Raw genomic sequence first — 27,628 nt, 5'->3', positions numbered from 1 at the left:
GGAGATAGTAACTCATTAACTTTCCTGTGGTGCCCCAGATTACTACTTAATTGTTATGATTAATAGCGTAATAATTGAACGTGATATGTAATTATTTTCTAGATTAACAGTCAAACACATTAATGATAGTCACGACATAGCAAAGTGACAGAATAGATATTTCTGTTCCTAAAAAAACCTTTTTGCTTTGTCATTATGGGGTATTCTGTTTAGAATGCAGAGGATTTTTTCCACATTTTGTTACGTTACAGCCTTATTCTAAAATTGATTTTAATTTTTTTTTATCAAGGGGTCTGAATACTTCGATGGCACCGTACAGTATAACCCAGCTATAGAGACGGGGTTAACTCATGTACTCTCCTCTAGCAGTGAGGGTTAAGACTTATAACTGTAGGTAATAACACAGCGCTGGAACCTATATGAGAGATGCAGGAGACACACACACACCAGGAAATATTCCCAGTCAGTATTCACGTAATAATATGGAATGCCCCTCAACCACAAATTGCAGAAAAAACATTTTATTCACCCCCATTGTAAGCTGCAACTTCGTCGTAGTTTTTTTGTTCTACAGAAATAACAAAACATGCCGAAAAGCTGCTGTGTTGTTCAAAGTACATGTAGCCAGGTCAAAAATCACAACCTATGGTTCGCAATGCTCCCATGTAGGGAAATAGATCTTGCGAGAAGAGCCCTGTGTCTTCAGGCTATACGGTGTGGGAAGTGTTGTCCAATTAGTCTACACATAGCTATGTGTGTGGAAGACATTTCATCACAGGTAAGACATTTAACTTGTTTAGTATAGTCTGTTTTGTAACTCCACTCACTACTTGCAGCTGTATAGTCTGTGTTGTTGGTCTTAGCTAGCTTAATGGTAAAGTTATCTAGCACTCACTCACGTGGCTGCTTGCATCATCTTGAAAAGGGGCGAGGGAAGCACTACAATATTACCGTTTTATAAGTAGGGAGAATGCTAGGGAGCAGGCAATGTTGAAAAGTAAACTTTAGACATGTTGTACATTTCTTAAAATGTAGTTTTGTAAACGACTAAAACAGACCAAAAAAATAGTGCTTGAAAAATGTCAAGTTTCTGCTGTGAGCCAATGGGGTAATCACCACAGGTTGTTTTCCACACAAGCGGGCAGGGTCGGGACGTTCTATCACCTCCATGTCTCAGTCATAACCAGGTCTTGAGTCTCCTTAAGAGACAGTAAACATACTGTCATTTACAGACAAGGCAACATATCATTACCTGTAGTCTACACACACGATGAGCTCAGATACAATAAAGCGACACACTAACAAAACGTGTCTATGTACAGGTAACTACCAAAATAAAGAAAACACCAACATAAAGTCTTAATAGGGTGTGGGGCCACCAGAAGTTAATGCATCTTTGCATAGATTCTACAAGTGTCTAACTTTATTGGAGGGATCCGACACCATTCTTCCATGAGATATTCCATAATTTGGGGTTTTGTTGATGGAAAACGCTGTTTCAGGCACCGCTCTAGAATCTCCTATAAGTGTTCAATTGGGTTGAGATCTGGTGACACACACACAGAAACTTTAAACCCCCTATGCTCCTTTGAGACCCCTCTTTCAAAAAGTCAGAGATCTCTTCTAGCCATGATATCCAAAATAATGGGCAACTGTGCATTTTTTAACACCACCCTAAGCGTGATGGGATATGAATTGCTTAATTAACTTAATGAACACCCACTTCAACATATTTTGTATTCCTCATTTACCCAGTTACCTATGTGTGTAGTGTGTGGGTGTGTTAAATGCCAGGCCTGCTAGTATGTCTTTGATGTGTGTTTTATTAGAGGCCTGGAGATGCTGCTGAGTTTAGATTACATGTCATGTCACACACTCCACAGGGAAGGGGTGTGTGTATTAGCACCGTCCCCTTCCAGCCTCTTGTTTGCTTGCACTGGACCAGAGGACTGCATTCTCTAAATGAGTACGCATGTGCACCCCCCCAATGGTACCAAGATGTGTGCGCTATGAAAATTAAGAGGAATGCATTCCAAACTAGCTCAGAACCTAATTCTGTTCCACAAACCCTCAAGTCTGGGTTGTCTACTGGAGCAGATTCTTATTAAATCAGATCCAGCACCTGAACAGCAACAGAAAACCTCTTAAAGGTTTAGAAACACACTAGTCCAGCTCATCTCTATCCATCTGGTTCTCTCCCCTTCACTCCTACTTTAGTTTGGGCATTTTCTAACCCTCTTTCTATCCCTCACCTTCCTTCCCTCCAGCCTCCCCTCAACCCCTCGCTCTCTCCTGAGATGTAAGTAGTTGTAGATGGGTGTAGCCTTACCCCTCTCGTCAATCCCGCTCTTCAGCTTCCCCGTCCTCCTTTCTCTACCGCTCCCTCTTTGTCCCTCTGTTCTGTCCTGACACATACTTTCATCTGCCTCTCCATCCCTGACCATTCTCTTCCTCTGTCACGCTAACAGGAACTCCTACTCTACAGTGTGTGGTGTTGGTTTAGTGTTTCGCTTTGTTAGGTGGAGAGCCTCTTGAAGCAGAAGACCCAATTACACTCAGACCTTTGTCCTGGCTAAGAGAGACTGAGAGGTGTGTGTGCCAGAGAAAGACAGGTGATTAATGGTCTGTCAGGGACAACAAGCTATCTGGAGTCTCTGTCTAGGTGTGTGTGTGTGTCTGAACAACAGAACAAGATTACAGAGAACAGGGCTATACAGAACAGCTATAGAGACTGAGACCAGTCACAGACAAGGGGCCAGGCCCTATCACACACAGCCTTTGTCCCTGCTAGAATAGAACAGGTCAGATGCGTCAGAGAATATTAATGACGGTTACTGTACACTTCTTTCACTTGGATCTAGCTGTGTGTGTATGCGCACTCACAGGTAAGATACCATAGCTCTTTTCTTTTTCTAAGAGGCTCTGAAAGGGAGACCTGCCTCAGACCTAATGACCCCATCCGCTCTCTCACTCACTGAGACGTTTAGGAAGACGTGTACTTGTGTCTGTATTATACATCAGACACATGCTCTTTGGGGAAAGACAGAGTGTGTGTGTGTGTGTCAGTAAGAGGCCAGTCTCTTGAGACACTGAGGGCCAGAAGAGCTGCTCTATCTCCCGTTAAATCACTGACCCATAACGGTGCTACTACACACACACACCGGTTAAACCATCAGAGTGTGTAAACACACAGTCATACACAGCTCCCGAGAGGGGCTTAAGGATAAGAGAAGAGAGGCTTGTGAATGGCATCACTCTCAGATGGAAAGGAAGAGAGAAAGGAGGAAACACTACAGAGAAAGAAGACAAAGAGGATATGGTCCCCTAGGGCAGTCAGAAGCCCTTTTTAAGTACATCTTTCCTTCCACACACCCTTCCATCCTTTCAGGATTAAAATATGTCATTATGACTGATGTGACATGACATGATAGGGTTAATGACAGGGCTGCAGTGGAGCAGGTTGAGAGCTTCAAGATTTTTGGTGTCCACATCACCAACAAACTAACATGGTCCAAGCACACCAAGTGAAGAGGGCACGACAAAGCCTATTCCCCCTCAGGAGACTGAAACGATTTGGCATGGGTCCTCAGATCCTCAAAAAGTTCTACAGCTGCACCATCGAGAGCATCCTGACTGGTTGCATCACTGCCTGGTATGGCAACAGCTCGGCCTCCGACCACAAGGCACTACAGAGGGTAGTGCGTACAGCCCAGAACATCACTGAGGCAAAGCTTCCTGACATCCAGGACCTCTATACCAGGCAGTGTCAGGAAAGCCCCAAAAACTCCAGCCACCCTAGTCAGACTGTCCTCTCTGCTACCCCACGGCAAGAGGTACAGGAGGGCCAAGTCTAGGTCCAAAAGGCTCCTTATCAGTTTCTACCCTCAAGCCATAAGACTCCTGGACTATTTGCATTGTCCCCCTTCCTCCTCAACCCCCATTTGTATACTGCTGCTACTCTGTTTATTATCCAGTCACGTTACCTCTACCTACATATTACCTGGACTAACCTGTGCCCCTGCATATCGACTCTGTACCGGTACCCCCTGAATATAGCCTCGCTACTGTTCTTTTTTTTGTTTTTCGATCTTATTTAAAAAAAATTACTTCCTTTAATTTGAGTAAATACTTAATTTGTTTATTCTTAACTGCATTGTTGGTTAAAGGCTTGTAAGTAAGCATTTCACTGTTGTATTCAGCGCATGTGACAAATACAATTTGATTTGACTGATTAACTGTAGAGTAGAATTCGAACGCAGTGGCTGTACAGTAACATGCTATACATGACAGAGCTAAGAGTCTCCGCTTCCCATTGGTCAACTTCTACATTTTTTTTTTTGCAGAACCGGAAAATGGTCCAATTCACACACTCAAGAGAAGATCCCTGGTCATCCCTACGGTCTCTGATCTGGTGGACACACTAAACACAAAAGCTTAATTTGTAAATTATGTCTAAGTGCTGGAGTGTGCCCCTGGCTATCCGTAAATTAAAGAAAAACAAGACAATGGTGCATTCTGGTTTGCTTAATAAGGAATTTGAAAAGATTCATACTTTTACATTTGATACTTGACCCTTGTGTAGTCTTAAACATTCTATATACTCCCCTTGTCCTAAGGGTAAAAAAATGACCCGCCTTCACTAAACCTCTAAAATAAAGCAGCTTAATTGAATTTTAAACCCCAAATCTATTTTGCATGAAGAAACAACCTGTCATTGAAACTTTGTGAATATCTGAGTTTTCCCTCTCACAATACAGAAAGACTGCATTTAAAATCAGTGGACACCACTCCTTTTTATTACAACACACCTGTCATAATTGTTTTCTTTACTAAAGTAGGTTTATTTTTTAGCAAAGGTACTGCATAGGTGTAAAAAAAAAAGATTTGAGCAAGAGAAAGCAGCAGAAATGTGCAGAATGTCATTTTGAATGCATTTTATTGAAGGGAAACACTAACAGTCTTGAACTTTTTTGGCAACATAGTGATACATTCTTATAGTGTACAATGAGGAATTCAACTACAAAATACTAGCCTTCTCCCATTTTTTTAACCATTGCCCACATCCACAAGGCGTATAAACAATAAATAAAAAATAAAATACAAAACAAAAAATGTGAAGAACATAAAATCAATCAACTCTAAATTAGCACATGTAGGACAGTATGCAAGTGTGTGTGCATGGACTTTGCAGATGTATCTCACACATGTGCAGCACATAGTATTTGTTTTACAGTCCTTCTTTGGGGGGCAGAATTGGCATCTCCTCCTCTTGCCTGCCCCAGCCTCAGGTAGATCAGGTCAAGATTCTGCCCCCTGAACAGCTTTCACAAGCGCTGCAGAGGCTGCTGTGCGGGGGAGGCACTCCCTTCTTTGAATGTGTGGGGTTACAAGTGCCTTTCCCAGCTGCTCCAGAACACCCTCTTGTTCCGCTTATCAGGCATCCAGGTAGGGTTGATCTTGTTCCATATTACGAAGGCATTGTATGAGGGCACATCAATGATGTTATGGTAGATGACCAGGGGCCAGCGGGCAGTCATCCTCCTGCAGCTGTAAGTACAATCACCTTGTTCAGGTTGTTCACACCTCCTTTGTTGTGGTTGTAGTCCAAGATGATGGCTGGCTTCCTGTCCTCATATTCGCTGATCTAAGCCATTTTGTGCAGTGTGCTCAGGAGGACCCCATTCTTGTTCCTCTTTGGTAGGTAAGAAACTAGAGTGGTGGTGAAGACAAACTTTTATGAGAAGTCCTCTCTCCCCCTTGTTGCGAGGAGTGCAGGGGGGTGCTCTTTTAACTGTGCCAACCATGGTGATCTTCCTCTTCAGGAGCTGCTGGCTGAGTTCAATCAGTAACACACTTAATCTCAATTTATCATTGTGTGCGTCTTTGTGGTTTGTAAATGACCTTATAGCTGCCGGGTCAGAAATGACCGTAATATAATCTTTGTACCCTGGTGGTGTACAGCTTTCATGGAAATATGAACAAAAGCGATGTTGTTTCACTTTTTCTAATGTTGGTGTCACTCTAGGAAAAGGAAAACAAACATAATTTAGGGGGTTCTCTGCTGTTTTTGATTTTTGACCCTTAACACAAGGGTTAAGTATCTTTTGGCAATTACAGTTACTTTTGACAGTTAAGTATATTTAAAACCAAATACTTTCAGACTTTTACTCATTAAGTATTTTACTGGGTGACTCACTTTTAATTGAGTCATTCTATTGAGGCAGCTTTACTTTTACTCAAGTATGTCAATTGGGTACTTTTTCCAACACTGCATAAAACGCATATCATAGTGTCAAGGTTTATTTATGATCACTATGTTTGTACAAGATGACTTGGCGTTATACCCTGGGTTGTCCTCAACAGATTGAGCCTGTTTGTTGAAGAGAATTTGCTGTGCACCACGCATCTGAATGCTCACATGACTCAATTCTGAGAACCAAAATTACGATCTGCTTCTCTGAATTGCCTTGTGAAAGCCTAACACAAATACCTTATTTTATAATTTAGCTTGTCATGTTGGCAATCGAAGTTTTCAAATTATGTTCACCTGACCCAGATTGCGATTTATAATGGACAATTACAATCAGTAACTGGGTCAAAACAACTACAAGTGTGCTTGCTCTAGTTCTTCAACGGCACAGCAATGAGAGCTTAAAATAAATAAAAAACACACTAAAAAAAGACTTTGAGTCATAATGTGCATTGAAATTACTTATCAACTGTGCACACTTTGGAGAGGTATGGATGTTGTCTCAAAGTTTTCAAATACACAAAATATTCTCTCCACAATCTCTCCTCCCCTGCCTTTCTTCCTTCTCCCCCCTCTGTAGTCTCATCCCCCTCTCCTCTCCCTCCTTCTCTGTGGTGACAGAAGGCCTCAGATCCCATTACAGGCCATTCTAGAGAGCCTGTAATGGGATGAAGAGAGGTGGATGGGGGGGTGAGAAAGGTAAAAAGAGGGAGGGTGGTGGAAAGGGGGAGCTTTTGTCCCATTAGATCAGATAAAAACACTAATGCTATGAGGCAGTCACACACTAATGGTCTAAAAGCCACACTAACAATGACGGGACATCACACACACTAGATAGGGACACAGGGGAATCATAGAACAGGCATCACAAGATGCATGGTTTGAGGTCAGCTCCAGAGCTCTCTCAACACTAACACACTGAACGCTGTTGTCGTCATCGTCACACACACACACACACTGACATTAACTAGTTACAACTGTAATGACACGATATGCACGCGCATGTGTATGTGGGGGAAAAAGGGAGAACGTGTGTCTGACAGGGCAGACAGCTCCTCTCCCTGTCAGCTGCATGAGCTCAGTGTGTGTTGAGGATGGAGGAGAACCCAAACCGGATGCCATATCCTACATATCTTTGCTTACCATAATAATATGCATAACCTGCTTGATTGCTTACACAAAAGTTAATGGTTTGAAGTACAAGGGGTAAAAATATATTTTTGGTTTAAAATTGTAACTACCTTTTTCGTGATATTCAAATTGGTAGTTACGATCTTGTCTCATCGCTGCAACTCCCCAACGGGCTCGGGGGAGGCGAAGCTCGAATCATGCGTCCTCTGAAACAAGTCACGCTGCGTCTTAACACCTGCTTGCTTAACCCGGAAGCCAGCCGCACAAATGTGTCGGAGGAAACACCGTTCAACTGACGACTGAAGTCAGCTTGCAGGCGCCCGGCCCACATCAAGGAGTCGCTAGAACGCGATGAGCCATACGGGACTCCTGGTCACGGTACAAGTGTTTTTATATAACCCTGTGACCCAGATCACACAGGACACAGAATTCTCAGAGGCCTCAACATGTGACAATCCAAACTTGAAATAGCTCTAGCTCCTCAATATCACTCTCTGTACCAAAAATCAGCAGATACCTCCCTGTTCAATTGAAAGTTGAATGAGATTCATATCACCCAACGTCTGTAATGATGCATGTATACGTAATTCAGAAAGACTATATACTGTAGCCTTGAGACAGAAGAATAAATTGGCCTTTTGTGCCATTTGTTTCTTAGCCATTAGGGGTTTTTAGCCACTGGTTTTGACATACTGTAGATGTAAATGCCATGCTATTAATTTTATACTATGCTCTTGCATCTAAGTAACTTCACATCTCTAAACCTGCCCTCACATCTTGCATATTGAATGTAAATTCATATACTCAAACGTGTTACTTCGACCACACCATGAGTCTCCTCTCTCCCCAGCCAAGTGAACAATCATAAATGAGGGGTGAACAATCATAAATGAGGGGTCCACAGAGTGTCCACGGTCTCCAGCGGGACAAACGGATCCAGATGGGAACTCTGGGATCACATTCCCAAAAAGAAAACAACCACCTGAGGGCACACACACACATCTATGACCATTAATGCTAATCAGGATCAGGTTCCCCCTCTCTCAGGAATGTGTGTGTGTGTGCCATGTCACCAGTGCCTTGGGAGCCATGGTGGTTATTGGAAGTCATCACAGTGAAATCATGAGGACCATGACTCTGGGTCATCTAGTTTGCCTCGACATGTGTTCCAGTCCCCTAGCAGGCAGACACTACCCAGTACCCTGCTTTTCCCCAGGGGATATGGAACAACTGCTCTAATCTAAAATGATAGTTTCCAACAATCAAGATGTTTCCATAAGCGGAGTCGAAGCACAATACACAACATCTTCACAGATATGGGACTTGGACTCATCTCAATAAGACCCCTTTAAAAAGGCCTGGAAACTGCTGACAAACTTCTGCTTTTGGAGTTAACGATCACTTTATACAATAATTGTATTATCCATTTCCTCGAAAATCCATTGGGTGTGGTGTTATGAGATAAACGCTAGCTGTAACATTCTGTTTTCCTCTGATGCCATATCCTGTACCAGAGAGAATCAATTCCCTCCGGCCTTAAGCTGATTGCTGGCTTTGATACGCAGGTATAGCAGTATACAGTTACACACACGATCCACAGCCAACAGAATCCAGTGCCTGCATGTAGAAGGATCTTTCAGTTTATTCTTGGAAGAATTGTTTACTAAAATAGTGTTCCAAATTGTTAAAGTAATTTTACTTCAAGATAGAATGTGCAGTAGGAGGGGGGGGGGACAGTGCCACCACACCACCATTGTTATAGGTCGTTATCAATAAAACGTAACAATACGTTGCAGAACGTTCAATTTGCCTGCTAGAGGGCAAGGAGACCCAACTCCACTTAAACCATTGACAACTATGTGCCGTTTTCAAGGGATTGTTAAATAAAATGTTAATTATTTGGCTGTAACAATCACCTCTTGAAGAACAGTCAGAACTCCACATTTCTGTGGAGTTCTGATAATAATAATAATAATAATAATAGCTCACATTTAGCTCAGCTCTTTTATCAGTTATATAGCAAGTAACTGCATGCTTTTCATGGTCAGTAAACATGATTGTCATACATGAGGGTAGCCTCGATCTCTCAATATTGGCCACCATTAATTTGATATTTGAGTGATAATAAAAGTGAACTATACCTGAGTATTTTAAGTTTAAGATAATTGTCCCATCCTTTGTGGGCTCTACCTGTCAAGCAGCAGAAGGAAGCATTTGCCAATGTACTGTTAGCTGATATTTTCTACTCTGCAAGCTACCAGTAGAAACTTTGTACAGTTGGCTAAACATAGTGGTAAGTAGACCTAATGTACTTTTTTATCCAACCAACGTAGCCCTACTTAGTGAAGTTAGCTAACATCCCCTTTTCAACTTTGTTTAAACATTTCTTATGGCTGGGATCCCGTTAACGGGATCGATATGACAACAGCCAGTGAAAGTGCAGGGCGCCAAATTCAAAACAGAAATCTCAAAATTAAAATTCCTCAGACATACAAGTATTTTACACCATTTTAAAGATAAACTTGTTGTTATTCCCACCACAGTGTCCGATTTCAAAAAGGCTTTACGACGAAAGCACAACATATCATTATGTTAGGTCAGCACCTATTCACAGAAAAACACAGCCATTTTTCCAGCCAAAGAGAGAAGTCACAAAAAGCAGAAAATTAATCACTAACCTTTGATGATCTTCATCAGATGACACTCATAGTACTTTGTTACACAATACATGTATGTTTTGTTCGATAAAGTTCATATTTATTTGCAAAAATCTCAGTTTACATTGGCACGTTATGTTCAGTAATGTTTTGCCTACAAAACATCCGGTGATTTTGCAGAGAGCCACATCAATTTACAGAAATACTCATAATAAACATTGATAAAAGATAGCGTATTATACATCGAACTTTAGATAAACCTCTCCTTAATGCAACCGCTGTGTCAGATTTCAAAAAAACTTTACGGAAAAAGCACACCATGCTATAATCTGAGTACAGCGCTCAGAGCCCAAACAAGCCATAAAGATATCTGCCATGTTGTAGAGTCAACAGATGTCAGAATAGCATTATAAATACTCACTTACCTTTGATGATCTTCATCAGAATGCACTCCCAGGAATCCCAGTTCCACAATAAATTTGATTTGTTCCATAAAGTCCATAATTTATGTCCAAATACCTCCTTTCTGTTTGCGCGTTCAGTACACAATCCAAACTCACGACACGCGGGCAAGTCCATGCGAAAGTTCAGACGAAAAGTCATATTACAGTTCGTAGAAACATGTCAAACGAAGTATAGAATCAATCGTTAGGATGTTAACATAAATCTTCAATAATGTTCCAACCGGAGAATTCCTTTGTCTGTAGAAATACGATGGAACGCAGGTCTAACTATCACGTGAACGTGTGTGGTCAGCTCATGGCACTCTGCAAGATCCCTGACTCAAAGAGCCCTCATTCCCCCTCCTTCACAGTAGAAGCATCAAACAAGGTTCTAAAGTCTGTTGACATCTAGTGGAAGCCTTAGGAAGTGCAATATGACCAATATCCCACTGTATATTCGATAGGCGATGAGCTGAAAAACTTCAAACCTCAGATTTCCCACTTCCTGGTTGGATTTTTTTCTCAGGTTTTTGCCTGCCAAATGAGTTCTGTTATATACCCACAGACATCATTCAAACAGTTTTTAGAAACGTCATAGTGTTTTCTATCCAAATCTACTAATAATATGCACTTATTAGCAACTGGGCCTTAGTAGCAGGCAGTTACTCTGGGCTAGAGGTCGACCGAGTATGATTTTAACGCCGATACCGATTATTGGAGGACCAAAAAAAGCCGATACCGATTAATCGGACGATTTATTATTTGTAATAATGACAATTACAACAATACTGAATGAACACTTATTTTAACCTAATATAATACATCAATAAAATCAATTCAGCCTCATGTAAATTATGAAACATGTTCAATTTGGTTTAAATAATGCAAAAACAAAGTGTTGGAGAAGAAAGTAAAAATGCAATATGTGCCATGTAAGAAAGCTAACGTTTCAGTTCCTTGCTCAGAACATATGAAAGCTGGTGGTTCCTTTGAACATGAGTCTTCAATATTCCCAGGTAAGACGTTTTAGGTTGTAGTTATTATAGGAATTAACGGACTATTTCCCTCTATACCATTTGTATTTCATTAACCTTTGACTATTGGATGTTCTTATAGGCACTTTAGTATTGCAAGTGTAACAGTATAGCTTCCATCCCTCTCCTCGCTCCTCCCTGGGCTCGAACCAGTAACACAACGACAACAGCCACCATCGAAGCAGCGTTACCCATGCAGAGCAAGGGGAACAACTACTAGAAGGCTCAGAGCGAGTGACGTTTGAAACGCTATTAGCGCGCGCTAACTAGCTAGCCATTTCACTTCGGTTACACCAGCCTCATCTCGGGAGTTGATAGGCTTGAAGTCATAAACAGCGCAATTTTTTTTTTTTTTTTTTTTTTTTTTTAACCTTTATTTAACCAGGTAGGCAAATTGAGAACACGTTCTCATTTACAATTGCGACCTGGCCAAGATAAAGCAAAGCAGTTCGACACATACAACAACACATAGTTACACATGGAGTAAAAACAAACATATAGTCAATAATACAGTGAAAAAAATAAAAAAGTCTATATACAATGTGAGCAAGTGAGGTGAGATAAGGGAGGTGAAGGCAAACAGATATATGTATAAATAAATAAAAATATAAAAAGGCCATGGAGGCGAAGTGAGTACAACACAGCAAGTAAAATAAAAACTAAAAAAAACACTGGAATGGTTGGTTTGCATTGGAAGAAAGTGCAAAGTAGAGACAGAAATAATGGGGTGCAAAGGAGCAAAATAAATTAATAAATAAATACAGTAGGTAAAGAGGTAGTTGTTTGGGCTAAATTGTGGATGGGTTATGTACAGGTGCAGTAATCTATGAGCTGCTCTGACAGCTGGTGCTTAAAGCTAGTGAGGGAGATAGGTGTTTCCAGTTTCAGTTTCAGAGATTTTTGTAGTTCGTTCCAGTCATTGGCAGCAGAGAACTGGAAGGAGAGGCGTCCAAAGGAAGAATTGGTTTTGGGGGTGACTAGAGAGATATACCTGCTGGAGCGCGTGCTACGGGTAGGTGCTGCTATGGTGACCAGCGAGCTGAGATAAGGGGGGACTTTACCTAGCAGGGTCTTGTAGATGACCTGGAACCAATGGGTTTGGCGACGAGTATGAAGCGAGGGCCAGCCAACGAGAGTGTACAGGTCGCAGTGGTGGGTAGTATATGGGGCTTTGGTGACAAAACGGATGGCACTGTGATAGACTGCATCCAATTTATTGAGTAGGGTTTTGGAGGCTATTTTGTAAATGACATCACCGAAGTCGAGGATTGGTAGGATGGTCAGTTTTACAAGGGTATGTTTGGCAGCATGAGTAAAGGATGCTTTGTTGCGGAATAGGAAGCCAATTCTAGATTTGACTTTGGATTGGAGATGTTTGATGTGGGTCTGGAAGGAGAGTTTACAGTCTAACCAGACACCTAGGTATTTGTAGTTGTCCACATATTCTAAGTCAGAGCCGTCCAAAGTAGTGATGTTGGAGTGCTTGACGCACAACGAAGAGCTGCCGGCAAAACGCACGAAAGTGCTGTCTGAATGAATCTTTACGCGCCTGCTTCTCCCTACCACCGCTCAGTCAGATACTTGTATGCTCAGTCAGATTATATGCAACGCAGGACACGCTAGATAATATCTAGTAATATCATCAACCATGTGTAGTTAACTAGTGGTTTTGATTGATTGTTTTTTATAAGATAAGTTTAATGCTAGCTAGCAACTTACCTTGGCTTACTGCATTCGCATAACAGGCAGTCTCCTTGTGGAGTGCAACGAGAGAGAGGCAGGTCGTTATTGTGTTGGACTAGTTAACTGTAAGGTTGCAAGATTGGATCCCCCGAGCTGACACGGTGAAAATCTGTCGTTCTGCCCCTGAACAAGGCAGTTAACCCACCGTTCCTAGGCCGTCATTGAAAATAAGAATGTGTTCTTAACTGACTTGCCTAGTTAAATAAAAGGTAAAAAAAAAAAAAGTTTTAATTGGTAAATCGGCGCCCAAAAATACCGATTTCCGATTGTTATGAAAACTTGAAATCGGCCCTAATTAAAATCGGCCATTCCGATTAAATCGGTTGACCTCTACTCTGGGCACCTTATTCATCCAAGCTACTCAATACTGCCCCCAGCCATAAGAAGTTAAGTGTTCGAAAGTTATAGGAATAAATATCATACCCCCCAAAAATGCTAACCTCCCATTACTTATTGTAATGGGGAGAGGTTAGCATGTCTTGGGGGGGATGATATTTGTGCGTCTAACTTTTTCACGATTCATTCAGCAGTATCCGTAAATATGGTAGCATGTTTAGAAACATACAATAAATTATTATTATTTATTTTTTATTTATTTTTTTATCCCCTTTTCTCCCCAATTTTCGTGGTATCCAATCGCTAGTAATTACTATCTTGTCTCATCGCTACAACTCCCGTACGGGCTCGGGAGAGACGAAGGTCGAAAACCATGCGTCCTCCGAAGCACAACCCAACCAAGCCGCACTGCTTCTTTAACACAGCGCGCCTCCAACCCGGAAGCCAGCCGCACCAATGTGTCGGAGGAAACACTGTGCACCTGGCCCCCTTGGTTAGCGCACACTGCGCCCGGCCCGCCACAGGAGTCGCTGGAGCGCGATGAGACAAGGATATCCCTACCGGCCAAACCCTTCCTAACCCGGACGACGCTAGCCCAATTGTGCGTCGCCCCACGGACCTCCCGGTCGCGGCCGGCTGCGACAGAGCCTGGGCGCGAACCCAGAGACTCTGGTGGCGCAGCTAGCACTGCGATGCAGTGCCCTAGACCACTGCGCCACCCGGGAGGCCCTACAATAAATTATTTACCATTCATTTCTATTAGGCACAAAATTATCTGAAACCACCAAAAGAAAAAGCAAAAGCATTCAACAAGTGTGTAGAGTCACAAGTTTGATGTAAACATTGCGTGCTACGAATATGGGACCAAATACTAAACTTTTGACTACTTAAATACACATACAGTACCAGTCAAAAGTTTGAACACCTACTCATTCCATGGTTTTTCTTTATTTTCTACATAGTAGAATAATAGTGAAGACATCAAAACTATGAAATAACACATATGGAATCATGTAGTAACCAAAAAAAGTGTTAAATCAAAATATATTTTATATGAGATTCTTTAAAGTAGCCACCTTTGCCTTGATGACAACTCGGGGAGCTCCCGACGAGTGACGCAGCGGTCTAAGGTACTGCATCTCCGTGTTAGAGGCGTCACTACAGACCCTGGTTCGATTCCAGGCTGTATCCCAACCACAATCGGCCCAATGTCATCCGGGTTAGGGTTTGGTCGAGGTAGGCCGTCATTGTAAATAAGATTTTGTTCATAACTGACTTGCCTAGTTAAATAAAAGGTTAAATAAACAGGTGTGCCTTATTAAAAGTTAATTTGTGGAATTTCTTTCCTTCTTAATGCGTTTGAGCCAATCAGTTGTGTTGTGACAAGGTAAGGTTGGTAGCCCTATTTGGTAAAAGACCAAGTCCATATTATGACAAGAACAGCTCAAATAAGCAAAAGAAACGACAGTCCATCATTACTTTAAGACATGGTCAGTCTCAAAAACCATCAAGCACCGATGAAGAAACTGGCTCATGACGACCACCACTGGAAAGGAAGACCCAGAGTAACCTCTGCTGCAGAGGATAAGTTCATTACCAGTTACCAGTCTCATAAATTCCAGCCCAAATAAACACTTCAGAGTTCAAGTAACAGACACATCTCAATCAATTGTTCAGAGGAGACTGCGTGAAATCAGGCCTTCACGGTCACATCGCTGCAAACAAACCACTACTAAAAGGACACCAATAAGAGACTAGCTTGGGCCAAGAAACACAAGCAATAGACATTAGACCGGTGGAAATCTGTCCTTTGGTCTGATGAGTCCAAATGTGAGATTTTTGGTTCAAACTGCCTTGTCTTTGTGAGACACAGAGTAGGTGAACGGATGATCTCTGCGTGTGTAGTTCCCACCGTGAAGCATGGAGGAGTGATGGTGCTTTGCTCGTGACACTGTCTGATTTATTTAGAAATAAAGCGATACGCCATCCCATCTGGTGTGCGCTTAGTGGGACCATCATTTGTTTTTTAACAGGAAAATGACCCAACACACCTCCAGGCTGTGTAAGGGCTATTTGACCAAGATGGAGTGGTGAGGTGCTGTATCAGATGACCTGGCCCCCAAAATCACCCAACCTGAACCCAATTGAGTTTGTTTGGGATGAGTTGGACTGCAGAGTGAAGGAAAAGCAGCCAACAAGTGCTCAGCATATGTGGTAACTCCTTCAAGACTGTTGGAAAAGCATTCCAGGTGAAGCCGGTTGAGAGAACACCGAGTGTGCAAAGCTGTCAAGGCAAAGGGTGACTACTTTGAAGAATCTCAAATATATTTTGATTTGTTTAACACTTTTTTGGTTACTACATGATTCCATGTGTTATTTCATAGTTTTGATGACTTCACTATTATTCTACAATGCAGAAAATAGTAAAAAAAATAAAGAAAAACCCAAACTTTTGACTGGTACTGTAAGTGAATGTGCCAATACTTTTGGTCCCCTAAAATGGTGGGGTGGGGGGGACCACGTACATAAAGTGCTTTAATTTCTGAACAGTTCACCTGAAAATACTCTCAAATGTAAGCGGACAGTCTGCACTTAACTTCAGTCGTATCATTTCAAATCCAAAGTGTTGGAATAAAAAGAGCCAAAACAAAAAAACGTGTCACTGTCCCAATACTTTGAGCTCACTGTATATGGCTAGTTAACAAGCTAACTTTCAGGGGATAAACTAGATGGCTATATCCAAATATTGTTTCATTTGCGTGCCATCTATTATAGTGTTGATTACAGTAGTGTGACTGACGACTTTACCAGGACGAGGACATGCCAATGTCAAGCTCTTTCCAAAAGCCTAAATCTCTGATGAAGCTTAGCTAGCCAGCTACATGCCAAATGGAAAGGGTACCCTGAAGTACATGATTAATTGATGTTTACTGAAAGCATGCAGTAAAACTATCAGAGCTAAATGTGGAGTAATCTGAACTGTGTAGTTCTGACTATGCTCTTCAAGGTGATGATATTAAAACCAAATAGTTATAACATTCATTTAAACAACCCCTCGAAAACGTCAAGTAGTTGTCAATGGTTTTAGCGGAGCTTGGGCTCTCCTTGCCCGCCAGCAGTCAAATCAAATGCTCAGCACCGTGTGACGTTTTATTTAACCTATTGTTTTTGTTGACACGCAGCATGGTAAAAAAAAAGCATTACATATTGTTGGTTGCGACCTGTCATTCAGAGCAAAACTTGCCTGTTTTGCATGTTATTTTGGCATTAATACGTGTCACATAGTTTGCCAACAATGTTAAAATATATATATATATATATATATATATATATATATATATATATATATATATATATATATATATATAAATAATTGAGTTAATAAAGCTGCATAAAAACATGGTCTCTTCTTTGTTTTCTTGAGTAAGGCAGCTCGTAAAATGCAGGTGTTTCAGCCTAGTTCAGTGCTTTCTGTGGTGGTGGTGCAAGCCAGCAGAAAATACAGAGCGTTGCACCGTGACTGGCTCAGTGTTCTGTCACTCATGGGGACACTACGCACCGCCAAGTCTAAGGGTAGAGCTAAAACATTCTAGCCCCTTGGGGGCTGCCATATAGTTACAGTACATTAGAAGTGCCAATCGAAGAACGCTCAAGGACATTGGCCACATAAAATGAAGACAAATCAGGTTATATCTACAGTAGCTTGGATTGATCATGCCAAAATCATACTTTCACAATCTTATCTAGCAGTCATCATCATGAATCAAGTCGACAATCTACTGGGAAATCATTTTTAATCCTTGTCATATGAAGAAAACTTACGAAGAGAAATTATGGATAAAAACATATCGGTACTCATCGGCCATAAACATTACACAAGTTGGAAATCGCAAATTCAACAAGTGGTTTGGAAGGAATCAATGACAGTGGCTAACTGCAAGCATTGCAAAGAAAGCACTAGCCTGCTATTCAATGGAATTGCTGTGTGGTCCCAAATCTGGGATTAAGAGGCTATTTTCCAAATTTAAAATGATAAACATTCAACATTGGCCATGCTGTCAATGAAGCATGATTTATGCCACGCTCAAAACTGTTAACTCGGAACTATAAAAACTTGACTTCCGTGAGTTCAAGACAACTGGGAAGTCGGGAATAAACAAACTCCGACTGGGAAAATACGTTTTGAACGGTCATCCAACTCGGAAATGTAAATACGGCATCTTTCTAGAGCTACGACCTGAAGATCAATGACGTCAGATCATTGGGCACCATCACAAACGGTGCCCAGAGTTCCCAGTTGTTTTGAAAGCACCATAAATCCAGACAACACCAGACTTTGATGACATAAAAACTTCCTGTTCAAGTGAGCACAGCACAACAAGGTGAGTCCAAACATGTATTGTATGTTGCTGCATAAATGTAATATGCCAGGGAAATATTTATACTGTAGCTAAGAAAGTAATACTAAGTGTATGTTGTGTGTAAGACATTAGTAGCCCATGTGCATCACCCTAATAATTTGGTCTATTTACCCATCTTAATTTCACCTACTGTTCTGACTTGGTGGTTCACATGTAGCCTATAACCTGTTTTTGAGAAATGTATTAATTCGTCAAATATTCTAAGAGCTTTCATTGTGTGCTTATATGACACCTTTATTTAACATACGGTTCTGACTTGGTGTACAGGGAGAACACTAAGAATGGCCCATGTTCTGAATTCTGTCGCTGTAGATTTCAAAAGTGCTAAATAAATAGTTATGACTACGTCTGTCCGAGCTCGCTCATTAATATCTTAATCGAAATTACTGATTGTCTCTTATACGCTTGTCGTCCCCTTATGCCATAGTTTATATGCCTTGTAAATGAAGTTGAATGAACTGTTTTGCTGCCAGACAAGGCTCCACTGATAGCCAGTTGTATCAGTGGTAAGATGTTGGGACAGCTTTACGTGGGCACTAACAGTTTGTGGGCACCGTTTGTGCAATTACGGTAATGTATTTGTTTAATGTAGTGGCTTTGATGGCATGCATTCCACTTGTTTCTGCCCCACCAAGATTTACATGCTAAAATCACCACTGCATATTGTGCACTGCTATCGCGCGTGCACTGATGACTGGGGGGGGGGGTTTGTTGTTGTAATATTACAAACAGACAGGGAAGTTTCACCATTAAGGAGTTCAGCTTTAAGAGTCCATTTGTAACAATGAATAAATGTTGTGAACATGCTGTCATTTCTCAATCCCCACATCAGCTGTGTTACACAAACACTGCTTCGCCCAAAACACTGGTGTGTGTGTGTGTGTGTGTGTGTTTTGTGCTGCTTGGCATGTCAGATATGTTACATGCTGATTTTCCCAGTTGCAGCTGACCACAAGGTTTCAAGACAACGCCAAAAAAACAACAGCAACTAGCCTTATAAGACCATACTACTGCCGTCCTATCTTTTCTAATACCTCCTCTCACTTCCCGTCTCTCGCTCTCTCTGAACTGTGCAGTATTAAATCTGTTAAAGCACACATTCCTATTTCTGCTTTTTCTGACCTGCTGCTGGAAGAGAGACTGGCTTATATTACACACAGACACACAGGGCCCAGGTTGAGTGTGTGTGATTCTTACCTTGGCGAAGAACACTGAGAGATGAGTCTCACTGCCAAGGATCCATATAGGGAACTTAGGAGACTTCAGGAATGCACCCACCTGAAACACGCATACATACCCAAAACTAGAGCAAAGCAGTTCTGATTCATATTCCAGACTGACTTAACTGTCTGATCCCAGACTAGGTTAGTTTTACAAAATAAAGGCTTTCTGATGCCATTTCAACTAACAGAAGGAATGATCAGGGAATACAATCTGATGTCGTAATAGAATACGTACAGTAAGAGAAGACTGTCATATTGTTGCTAATACAATGGTTGTTCAATGAGCAGGTTTATAGCATGAACATACCAATGTACCCAGGTCTAACTCATCTACCCAGACATACTCAGCTATTCTACTAATCTACTGTAGTTCCTAATCTACTGTAGTCAGTCACAGACAAGAAGTGGCAGTATGTGTGAGAGAGGGAGTGTGTATGACAATGTGTTTATTTATGGTGCTGATTCTCTCACAGAATGTTTGAATCTCTCCCCCCGCAATCATTCGTGACTAGTGAACAAGAACAAACTCACCACTATGGTTTGGACATAACAAGCCTGAAGGAATGTGTGTGTTTTCGTACCTTGCAGTAGCGTAGTGACTCCATGAGAGTGAGGAAGCCCACGGATGCCTGGTTGTGGATACCATGGAGCTCTGAGGGAGGGAGGGAAAGAGAGGGAGACGAGAGAAAGAGGCCTAGCTTAGACCAAAAAAACATGAAACAGCTTCTTTCTTAAATGAAACAGCTTCTTTGGTCTCTTTGTGTACGTGTTGACCCAGTGAAAGTGTGACTGATCACTGCTATCTAGTGTTCAGCTGTGGGATCACAGTCACCAGGAAACGACAGCATCTTCGAAAAACAACTTCACTAAACTGAGCAATAAATAGTCACCTAACGCTCATTGAAGAAAAGTTTCAAATTAAATCACGCTGCCAGAAAATGAGGCTTATTGCAAAACACTTTGCACTAAGATAATGTAATCCGCTGTGTGTGTGTCCCCCGTTTGGTAGAGCATGGCGCTTGCAACGCCAGGGTTGTGGGTTCGATTCCCACAGCGGACCAGTATGAAAATAAAGTATAAAAATGTATGCACTCAATACTGTAAATCGCTCTGGATTAGATCGTCTGCTAAATGACAAAAATGTTTTTTTTTTAAGTTTTCTTTTTAATGTGTCAGCGTGTGTGTTGAGTACTTACTCATGCCAGAGCACTCCCTGTCTCCATCCCACACATTAGAGACAGCATGACCCGTCACTAACAGGTTAACCAGACTCTGACTGCAGAGAGAAAGAAAAGTAATGGCTTATGCCTTTTGGAACATTACTTAGCTCAAGTCGTCAAAAGACACGTAGCTGAAAAATATTCAATAAAGTGAGGGATCAGGGGTCGTACCTGCCGTGGCCATAGACTGGATCTACGAGAGGCTCTGCAGTATCTTCAATCTCATTCCTGATGTTAACTATCCCCTGTAGAGACAGAAAGAGAAAAGTGGTTACATGCATGCACACAGAGTGCAGAGTACTACGCATACATACAAACACACGCACGCAGAGCCTTACCTTGGTGAGGATGACAGAGTAGAGGAAGAGCAGGACTCCACAGCGCCCTTTCCAGGTTTCGTAGAGAGACACCACCTCCTCTCTAAGCTCTGATAATGACTTCACAATACGCTTCCTGTAGAGATTAGAGGTCAAAGGTCAGGGGCTAGAAGTCACCAAGAGCACCTCTAATGACATTGCACTCATTTAGGGGGGGGGGGTTCAGGTTAATGTAGGTATAATAACCATACAACTACTGAACAGTTACTGAAACATTATTGTATAGCAGTCATTTACTGTCACACTTCTATGACTGTGCAGTAGTTCATGCTGACAGTGCAGTAGTTCATGCTGACAGTGCAGTAGTTCATGCTGACAGTGCAGTAGTTCATGCTGACAGTGCAGTAGTTCATGCTGACAGTGCAGTAGTTCATGCTGACAGTGCAGTAGTTCATGCTGACAGTGCAGTAGTTCATGCTGACAGTGCAGTAGTTCATGCTGACAGTGCAGTAGTTCATGCTGACAGTGCAGTAGTTCATGCTGACAGTGCAGTATTATTACGCAATGGGCCAGATGGCAATCTGATGCTCCTCTGGCAGAAAATCAAAGATTGTGTGTGTGTCTCCTTAAGAAATTAGTGAGGAGTGTGTGTGCAGAGTCAGCAGGTTGTAAATCATTATCGAGAAACTCCAGTCACACACACAGGCTCAGCCAATCCCAGACAGACGGAGACACACACTAGCGTTCCTGATTTTCCTGCACTGCAGTGGTCCTTTCATCTCCATGGAAGTCATGGCCAATAGAGAGACGAGTCACAGTCAGTAGAGTTACTTACTGGAGGATGCTGTGAAACCGCTCAAAGCCAAGATCCTCATCAGCCAAAGCAGCTACACACAATAGACACACAGAGATGCAAACACACACACGTTCTAGTGAAACAACTTAGGTAACGTTGACAGAACACAACACGTCATTATTCTAGATTAACAGTAACTGCAATACTAGTCACTATGTGGTCTACCCACTATCATATGCGATGATTAATACCATCTCACTACAGCATGTAGTGAGTTATTCATATTACATGGGTATTAGTGGATTGATGAGTAGTGGGACTCACTTGGTTGCTGGTCTTGCGGGGTCTGGCTGGTCTCTGGACCCCCTGTGAGGGGTGTATGAGTGGTAGTGTGGGGGCACTGTCCTTTGGCCCAGGTCACCAGGCAGTAAGAGGAAATAGAGCAGGCCTGTTCCAGGATCTCAGCCAGAGTAGAACACAGGGCCGCTTTCTGCTCCTCCTCTACAAGGAACACATACAATCAGAATAATTCATTGCCAAGGTGCTGTCTGAAGATATAGGCTAGGATTCCATATAAACTCAGGGACGTTTCTTTTTTTGCTTTTTCAGAACCCTGTCTTTTAAAGATAATTCATAAAAATCCAAATCACTTCACAGATCTTCATTGTAAAGAGTTTAAACACTGTTTCCCATGCTTGTTCAATGAACCATAAACAATTAATGAACATGCACCTGTGGAACGGTCGTTAAGTCACTAACAGCTTACAGACGGTAGGCAATTAAGGTCACAGTTATGAAAACTTAGGATACTAAAGAGGCCTTTCTATTGACTCTGAAAAAAAATCACCAAAAGAAAGATGCCCAGGGTCCCTGCTCATCTGCATGAACGTGCCTCAGGCATGCTGCAAGGAGGCATGAGGACTCCAGATGTGGCCAGGGCAATAAATTAAAATGTCCGTACTGTGAGACGCCTAAGACAGTTTGACAGCTGATTATCCTCGCAGTGGCAGTCCACGTGTAACAAAGCCTGCACAGGATCGGTACATCCGAACATCACACCTGCAGGACAGGTACCGGATGGCAACAACAACTGCCCAAGTTACACCAGGAATGCACAATCCCTCCATCAGTGTTCAGACTGTCCGCAATAGGCTGAGAAAGGCTGGACTGAGGGCTTGTAGGCCTGTTGTAAAGCAAGTCCTCACCGGCAACAACATTGCCTATGGGCACAAACCCACTGTCGCTGGACAAGACAGGACTGGCAAAAAGTGCTCTTCACTGACGAGTTGGGGTTCTCTCACCAGGGTTGGTCGGATTTGCGTTTATCGTCGAAGGAATGAGCGTTACACCGAGGCCTGTACTCTGGAGCGGGATAGATTTGGAGGTGGAGGGTCCATCATGGTCTGGGGCGGTGTGTCACAGCATCATCAGACTGAGCTTGTTGTCATTTCAGGCAATCTCAATGCTGTGCGTTACAGGGAAGACATCCTCCTCCCTCATGTGGTACCCTTCCTGCAGGCTCATCCTGACATGACCCTCCAGCATGACAATGCCACCAGACATACTGCTCGTTCTGTGAGTGACTTCCTGCAAGACAAGAATGTCAGTGTTCTGCCATGGCCAGCGAAGAGCCCGGACCTCAATCCCATTGAGCACGTCTGGGACCTGTTGGATCGGAGGGTGAGGGCTAGGGCCATTCCCCCCAGAAATGTCTGGGAACTTCCAGGTGCCTTGGTGGAAGAGTGGGGTAACATCTCACAGCAAGAACTGGCAAATCTGGTGCAGTCCATGAGGAGGAGATGCACTGCAGTACTTAACGCAGCTGGTGGAACTTGTTCAGTTTATGTCTCAGTTGTTGAATCTTATGTTCATACAAATATTTACACATGTTAATTTTGCTGAAAATAAACGCAGTTGACAGTGAGAGGACGTTTATTTTTTTGCTGCGTTTATATATAAACACAGTTATGATGCGTCTCCATTTGTAGCGCTCTCTGTTTAACAGGGTCAGTTTGGGGTCAGAAGTTAGGGTTACCTCCAGTTACAACTTTTTCAGTTAAACAGGGTCAGGGCTAGGTTTCCCAAACTCTGTCCTCGTTACCCCAAGGGGTACATGCTTTCCCCCCCCCCCCAAACACTACACAGGCGATTCAAATAATCAACTAATCATCAAGCTTTAATCATTTGAATCAACTGTGTAGTGTTAGGGCAAAAAACAAAATGTGCACCCCTTGGGGTCCCGAGGACTGAGTTCGGGAAACGTTGGGTTAGGGATAGAGGTCAAGGTTACCTGTGATGTGTCTCCAGTTAGAACTCTCTCTGTTAAACAAGATGTTCTTCAGAAGGAAGGCCTGCAGGAAACACACAATCAGGAAATATTCTATGCTGTAACCCATCTCTATAGGATCAAAAACGCAACCTGCCATCCTCATCAATCCTATCCGCTCTGTCTAAGAACAGATGTTTACAAAGACCCTCTCTGAAAGCACCATATAGTACTATAATAAACAGTAGTAGAGAAGGCTTCTCAGCTGAGTGCCTGTCAGGTGACTTCCGGAAAGTGCTATCTAAGAAGATGTGTGCCTGTCCTGATATCATCATTCTGGTAACAGACACCAACACCCTCTACCTGCTCATAGGCTGGGCCACCTAACTCATGTTTGTGTGTAAGGTTATGCACTGTCTAGTCTGGGGACTGGTCCATACCTGTACAGGAGCAATGACAGCACAGGGTCCTCCTTCAAACTGCTCCAGTGCTGTGTGTTCTGTCTCACTGAAGACCAACCCTGAAACACAGGAATCCCATCAGAGCCACTTATATTGCCCCACCACTACCTGCTTCAACACTGACAATGTCTAAGATTGTGTTCAGGTTAAAGGGGGGTGCGCCAGAATGAAGCGAAGCAGAGGTGAGAGGTAGCTTACCTTGGGTCCATCTCCGGAAGAGTGAAGCAGACACCCCGTTGCTGCCTGGTCTTTTCCAAACTAGATCCACAACCTCTTTATTTAACTCCCCCATCGCTCTATAACACTGGTCCAACAGCCCTGGCAAACGGTTAGCTGGATAGTTAACTACAATCAAATACAGAGCTGTCACTAAGCACACAGCCACGGTCCCGTTCGGGTTGGAGTAGGATAGCTAACCTTAGCTAGCGTTGTGGTTTACTCTTCGACTTTCCAGGAACTGGTGCTTTGCTTCCCTCGGAAAAGGGGGCCGGTGTCATCGGCCACAACGAAGCTCCGTGACAGGGCAATCTCCCCGGTCTGACCAGCGGACAGGCGGGAGATAGGCGCATCAACGTTAGTTAGCTACCTAGCTAATGTTAAGTGGGCGCGTCTGCCCGGCTATCTTTGCGTGGGCCGAATTCTCCAGCAAAGCAGCGGGCGTAAACTAGTTAGCTGCTTGGTCAGCTGTCCAGATTGCTAACAATAAGTTAGGGAGTCAGACTGTTAGATAACTGCTCAATTCCCCTTGGTCCAAGTCGTAACGTAACCTTGCTACTAGTAGCCTGCTAACGTTAACTCGTTAGTACCAATTTGTTACGTTAGCTAGCTAACGTTAAATGCATCACGTTTTGATGTTCCAAAGAGCGCTGAGGCTGGAGGCAGTTTAAATTCAGGTCTGAATGCCGGTAACTTTCGTTTAGTCAATTGCTAGGAGGCAAACGCCTGTAATGGATATCGAAAGTAGTAAAATCTTGAAAAAATATATGCTTGTTGCCGGTATCAAAGACTAGTTAGCAGTCTGTCATTCGTTTATTTACAACAGCTGTTTGGAAATGTGTATTGAGTGACGAAAACGCTCGTAACTGTGGATTGGTCCAAATCCAGAATGTTCTTGAGGTATGGGCTCCAGCTTGGTAGCCCATTGGTGAGTTCAGACTGTCAATTATCAACGTCATATCTTTCCCGCCTATTTTCTGTCTACATGATCTCAGTGACGTTAGGTTCAATACTTTATCAATGGCATTTGATCAAAGGCTCAACTAATTCAGTTTGTATATAATAAATGAGACAGAACATCAAATATTTTGATCAAAGACTCAACTAATTCAGGTTGTATATAATAAATGAAACACAAGAAAACGCAACATCAAATCGATTGCCTTTGGCATTCTCAAACAGCGATTTACACGGAACCCAAACCGGCTGCGCTCGTGTGCTCTCGTGCATAAATGTATTTTGCCCCCCCCACCAAACGCAGGTTAGAATATCAAAACAAACTCTGAACCAATGACATTAATTTGGGGACAGGTCGAAAAGCATTAAACATGTATGGCAATTTAGCTAGCTAGCTTGCACTTGCTAGCTAACGTTCATTTGTCCTATTTAGCTAGCTTGCTGTTGCTAGCTCATTTGTCCTGGGATATAAACATTGAGTTGTTATTTTACCTGAAATGCACAAGGACCTCTACTCCGACAATTAATCCACACATAAAACGGCCAACCGAATCGTTTCTAGTCATCTCTCATCCTTCCAGGCTTTTTCATATTTGAACTTATATGGTGATCCATCTAAACTTTCATAGTATTACCACGACAACCGGCAACAAAGTTCGTCTTTCAATCCCCCAGTGGGTATAACCAATGAGATGGCAAGTGGGTACCTGCTTCTATAAACCAATGAGGAGATGACTTTCAGTGTGATCAGTGTCAGAAATAGGAATGACTTCTATTTTAGCACTTGGCATCGCAGACGCTCGTTGGCGCGCGAGTAGTGTGGGTGCAATAATTGAATAACATGGTTTTCTACATTTATTTTGCAATGCTCGTGCACGCGACGTGTCCGGTCTGGTCAGCATGTACTGTCATTCATTGGGACTGGAACTGTTTGTCCACTATCATGCTCCTAGCTGCTGGGTTAACAGTACTGAGCATGTGCACTTATACCCTACGCGTGGACTAATTTATCCACATATTTTTACAGTGATTCTAACATAAATGATAGAAGTTGATTACAAATCGTTCTTATTGTAATGGGAGGCCAACCCAAGGGCAAAAAGAAGAGCAAAGCCAAGAGGAAAGATCGGTGCTCTAACGGAGGTATGTGACGTGGCTAACGCGTTAGCTATATCGCTATAAAGGACAACTAGTTTTGTTGTCCCTGTGTGATATCATGTGTGATAGCTACAGTGCCTTCAGAAAGTATTCATACCGGTTGACTTATTTCATATTTTGTTGTCTTACAGCTGGAATTCAAAATTGATTAAATATTTTATTAAACACAATACCAAATCAAATGTATTTAAAGCCCAGTTTACATCAGCAGATGTCTCTAAGTGCGTATACTTAAACCCCAAACCGCAAACAATGCAGATGTAGAAGCACGGTGGCTTGGAAAAACTCCCTAGAAAGGCAGGAACCTAGGAAGATACCGGAGAGAGGAACCAGGCTCTGAGGGGTGGCCAGTCCTCTTCTGGTTGTGCCGGGTGGAGATTATTATAGTACTTGGCCAGTAAAGTCAAATAATAATCACAGTGGTTGTAGACCACAAGTCAGTACCTCAGGAATAAATGTCAGTTGGCTTTTCGTAGCCGAACATTCAGAGGTTGAGACAGCAGGTGTGGTAGAGACTGAGTCGAAAACAGCAGGTCCGGGACAAGGTACAGTCGCATGTCCGGTGAATAGGTCAGGGCTCCATAGCCACAGGCAGAACAGTTGAAACTGGAGCAGCAGCACGACCATGTGGACTGGGGACAGCCAGGAGTCATCAGGCCAGGTAGTCCTGAGGCATGGTCCTAAGGCTCAGGTACTCCGGAGGAGAGGGGAGAGAGAGAATTAAAGGGAGCATACTTAAATTCACACAGGACACCATGTGCCCCCGTCACATAGACTATTGCAGCATAGATACTGGAGGCTAAGACAGCGGGGGGTCAGGGGACACTGTGGCCCCTTCCGACGATACCACCGGACAAGGCCAACCAGGCAGGATATAACCCCACGACTTTGCCAAAGCACAGCCCCCACACCACTAGAGGGATGTCAACAGATCACAAACTTACTACCCAGAGATAACCCATATTGACAAAGTGAAAACATTTGTCAGTGATTACAGCT

The 27,628-nt window shown here is 42.7% G+C and overlaps 1 protein-coding gene across 2 annotated transcripts in view; it reads right to left on the bottom strand.

Annotated features, from left to right (window-relative positions):
* Positions 1-25,390, bottom strand: part of LOC129857597 (ubiquitin carboxyl-terminal hydrolase MINDY-3-like) — a 50,357-nt gene extending 24,967 nt beyond the window's left edge. Inside the window, exons 1-10 of one of the 2 annotated variants that reach the window (XM_055926027.1) lie at positions 24,497-25,390; positions 24,278-24,357; positions 23,862-23,922; positions 21,896-22,072; positions 21,611-21,662; positions 20,797-20,911; positions 20,630-20,703; positions 20,435-20,514; positions 19,820-19,890; positions 19,213-19,293 (exon numbers count right to left, since the gene is read on the bottom strand). In XM_055926027.1, coding sequence (XP_055782002.1) covers positions 19,213-19,293; positions 19,820-19,890; positions 20,435-20,514; positions 20,630-20,703; positions 20,797-20,911; positions 21,611-21,662; positions 21,896-22,072; positions 23,862-23,922; positions 24,278-24,357; positions 24,497-24,590 — 885 coding nt within the window. In that variant the 5' untranslated portion in view covers positions 24,591-25,390. The remainder of the gene's footprint in view (positions 1-19,212; positions 19,294-19,819; positions 19,891-20,434; positions 20,515-20,629; positions 20,704-20,796; positions 20,912-21,610; positions 21,663-21,895; positions 22,073-23,861; positions 23,923-24,277; positions 24,358-24,496) is intronic. The other variant, XM_055926028.1, reaches the window with a different exon arrangement.
* Positions 25,391-27,628: the final 2,238 nt, after the last annotated feature.

Source organism: Salvelinus fontinalis, chromosome 6 (genome assembly GCF_029448725.1).
Source record: "Salvelinus fontinalis isolate EN_2023a chromosome 6, ASM2944872v1, whole genome shotgun sequence".
Taxonomy (NCBI): Eukaryota; Metazoa; Chordata; class Actinopteri; order Salmoniformes; family Salmonidae; genus Salvelinus; species Salvelinus fontinalis.
Note: the sequence above shows the minus strand (reverse complement) of the source record. Positions and strands in the feature narration are given on the sequence as shown.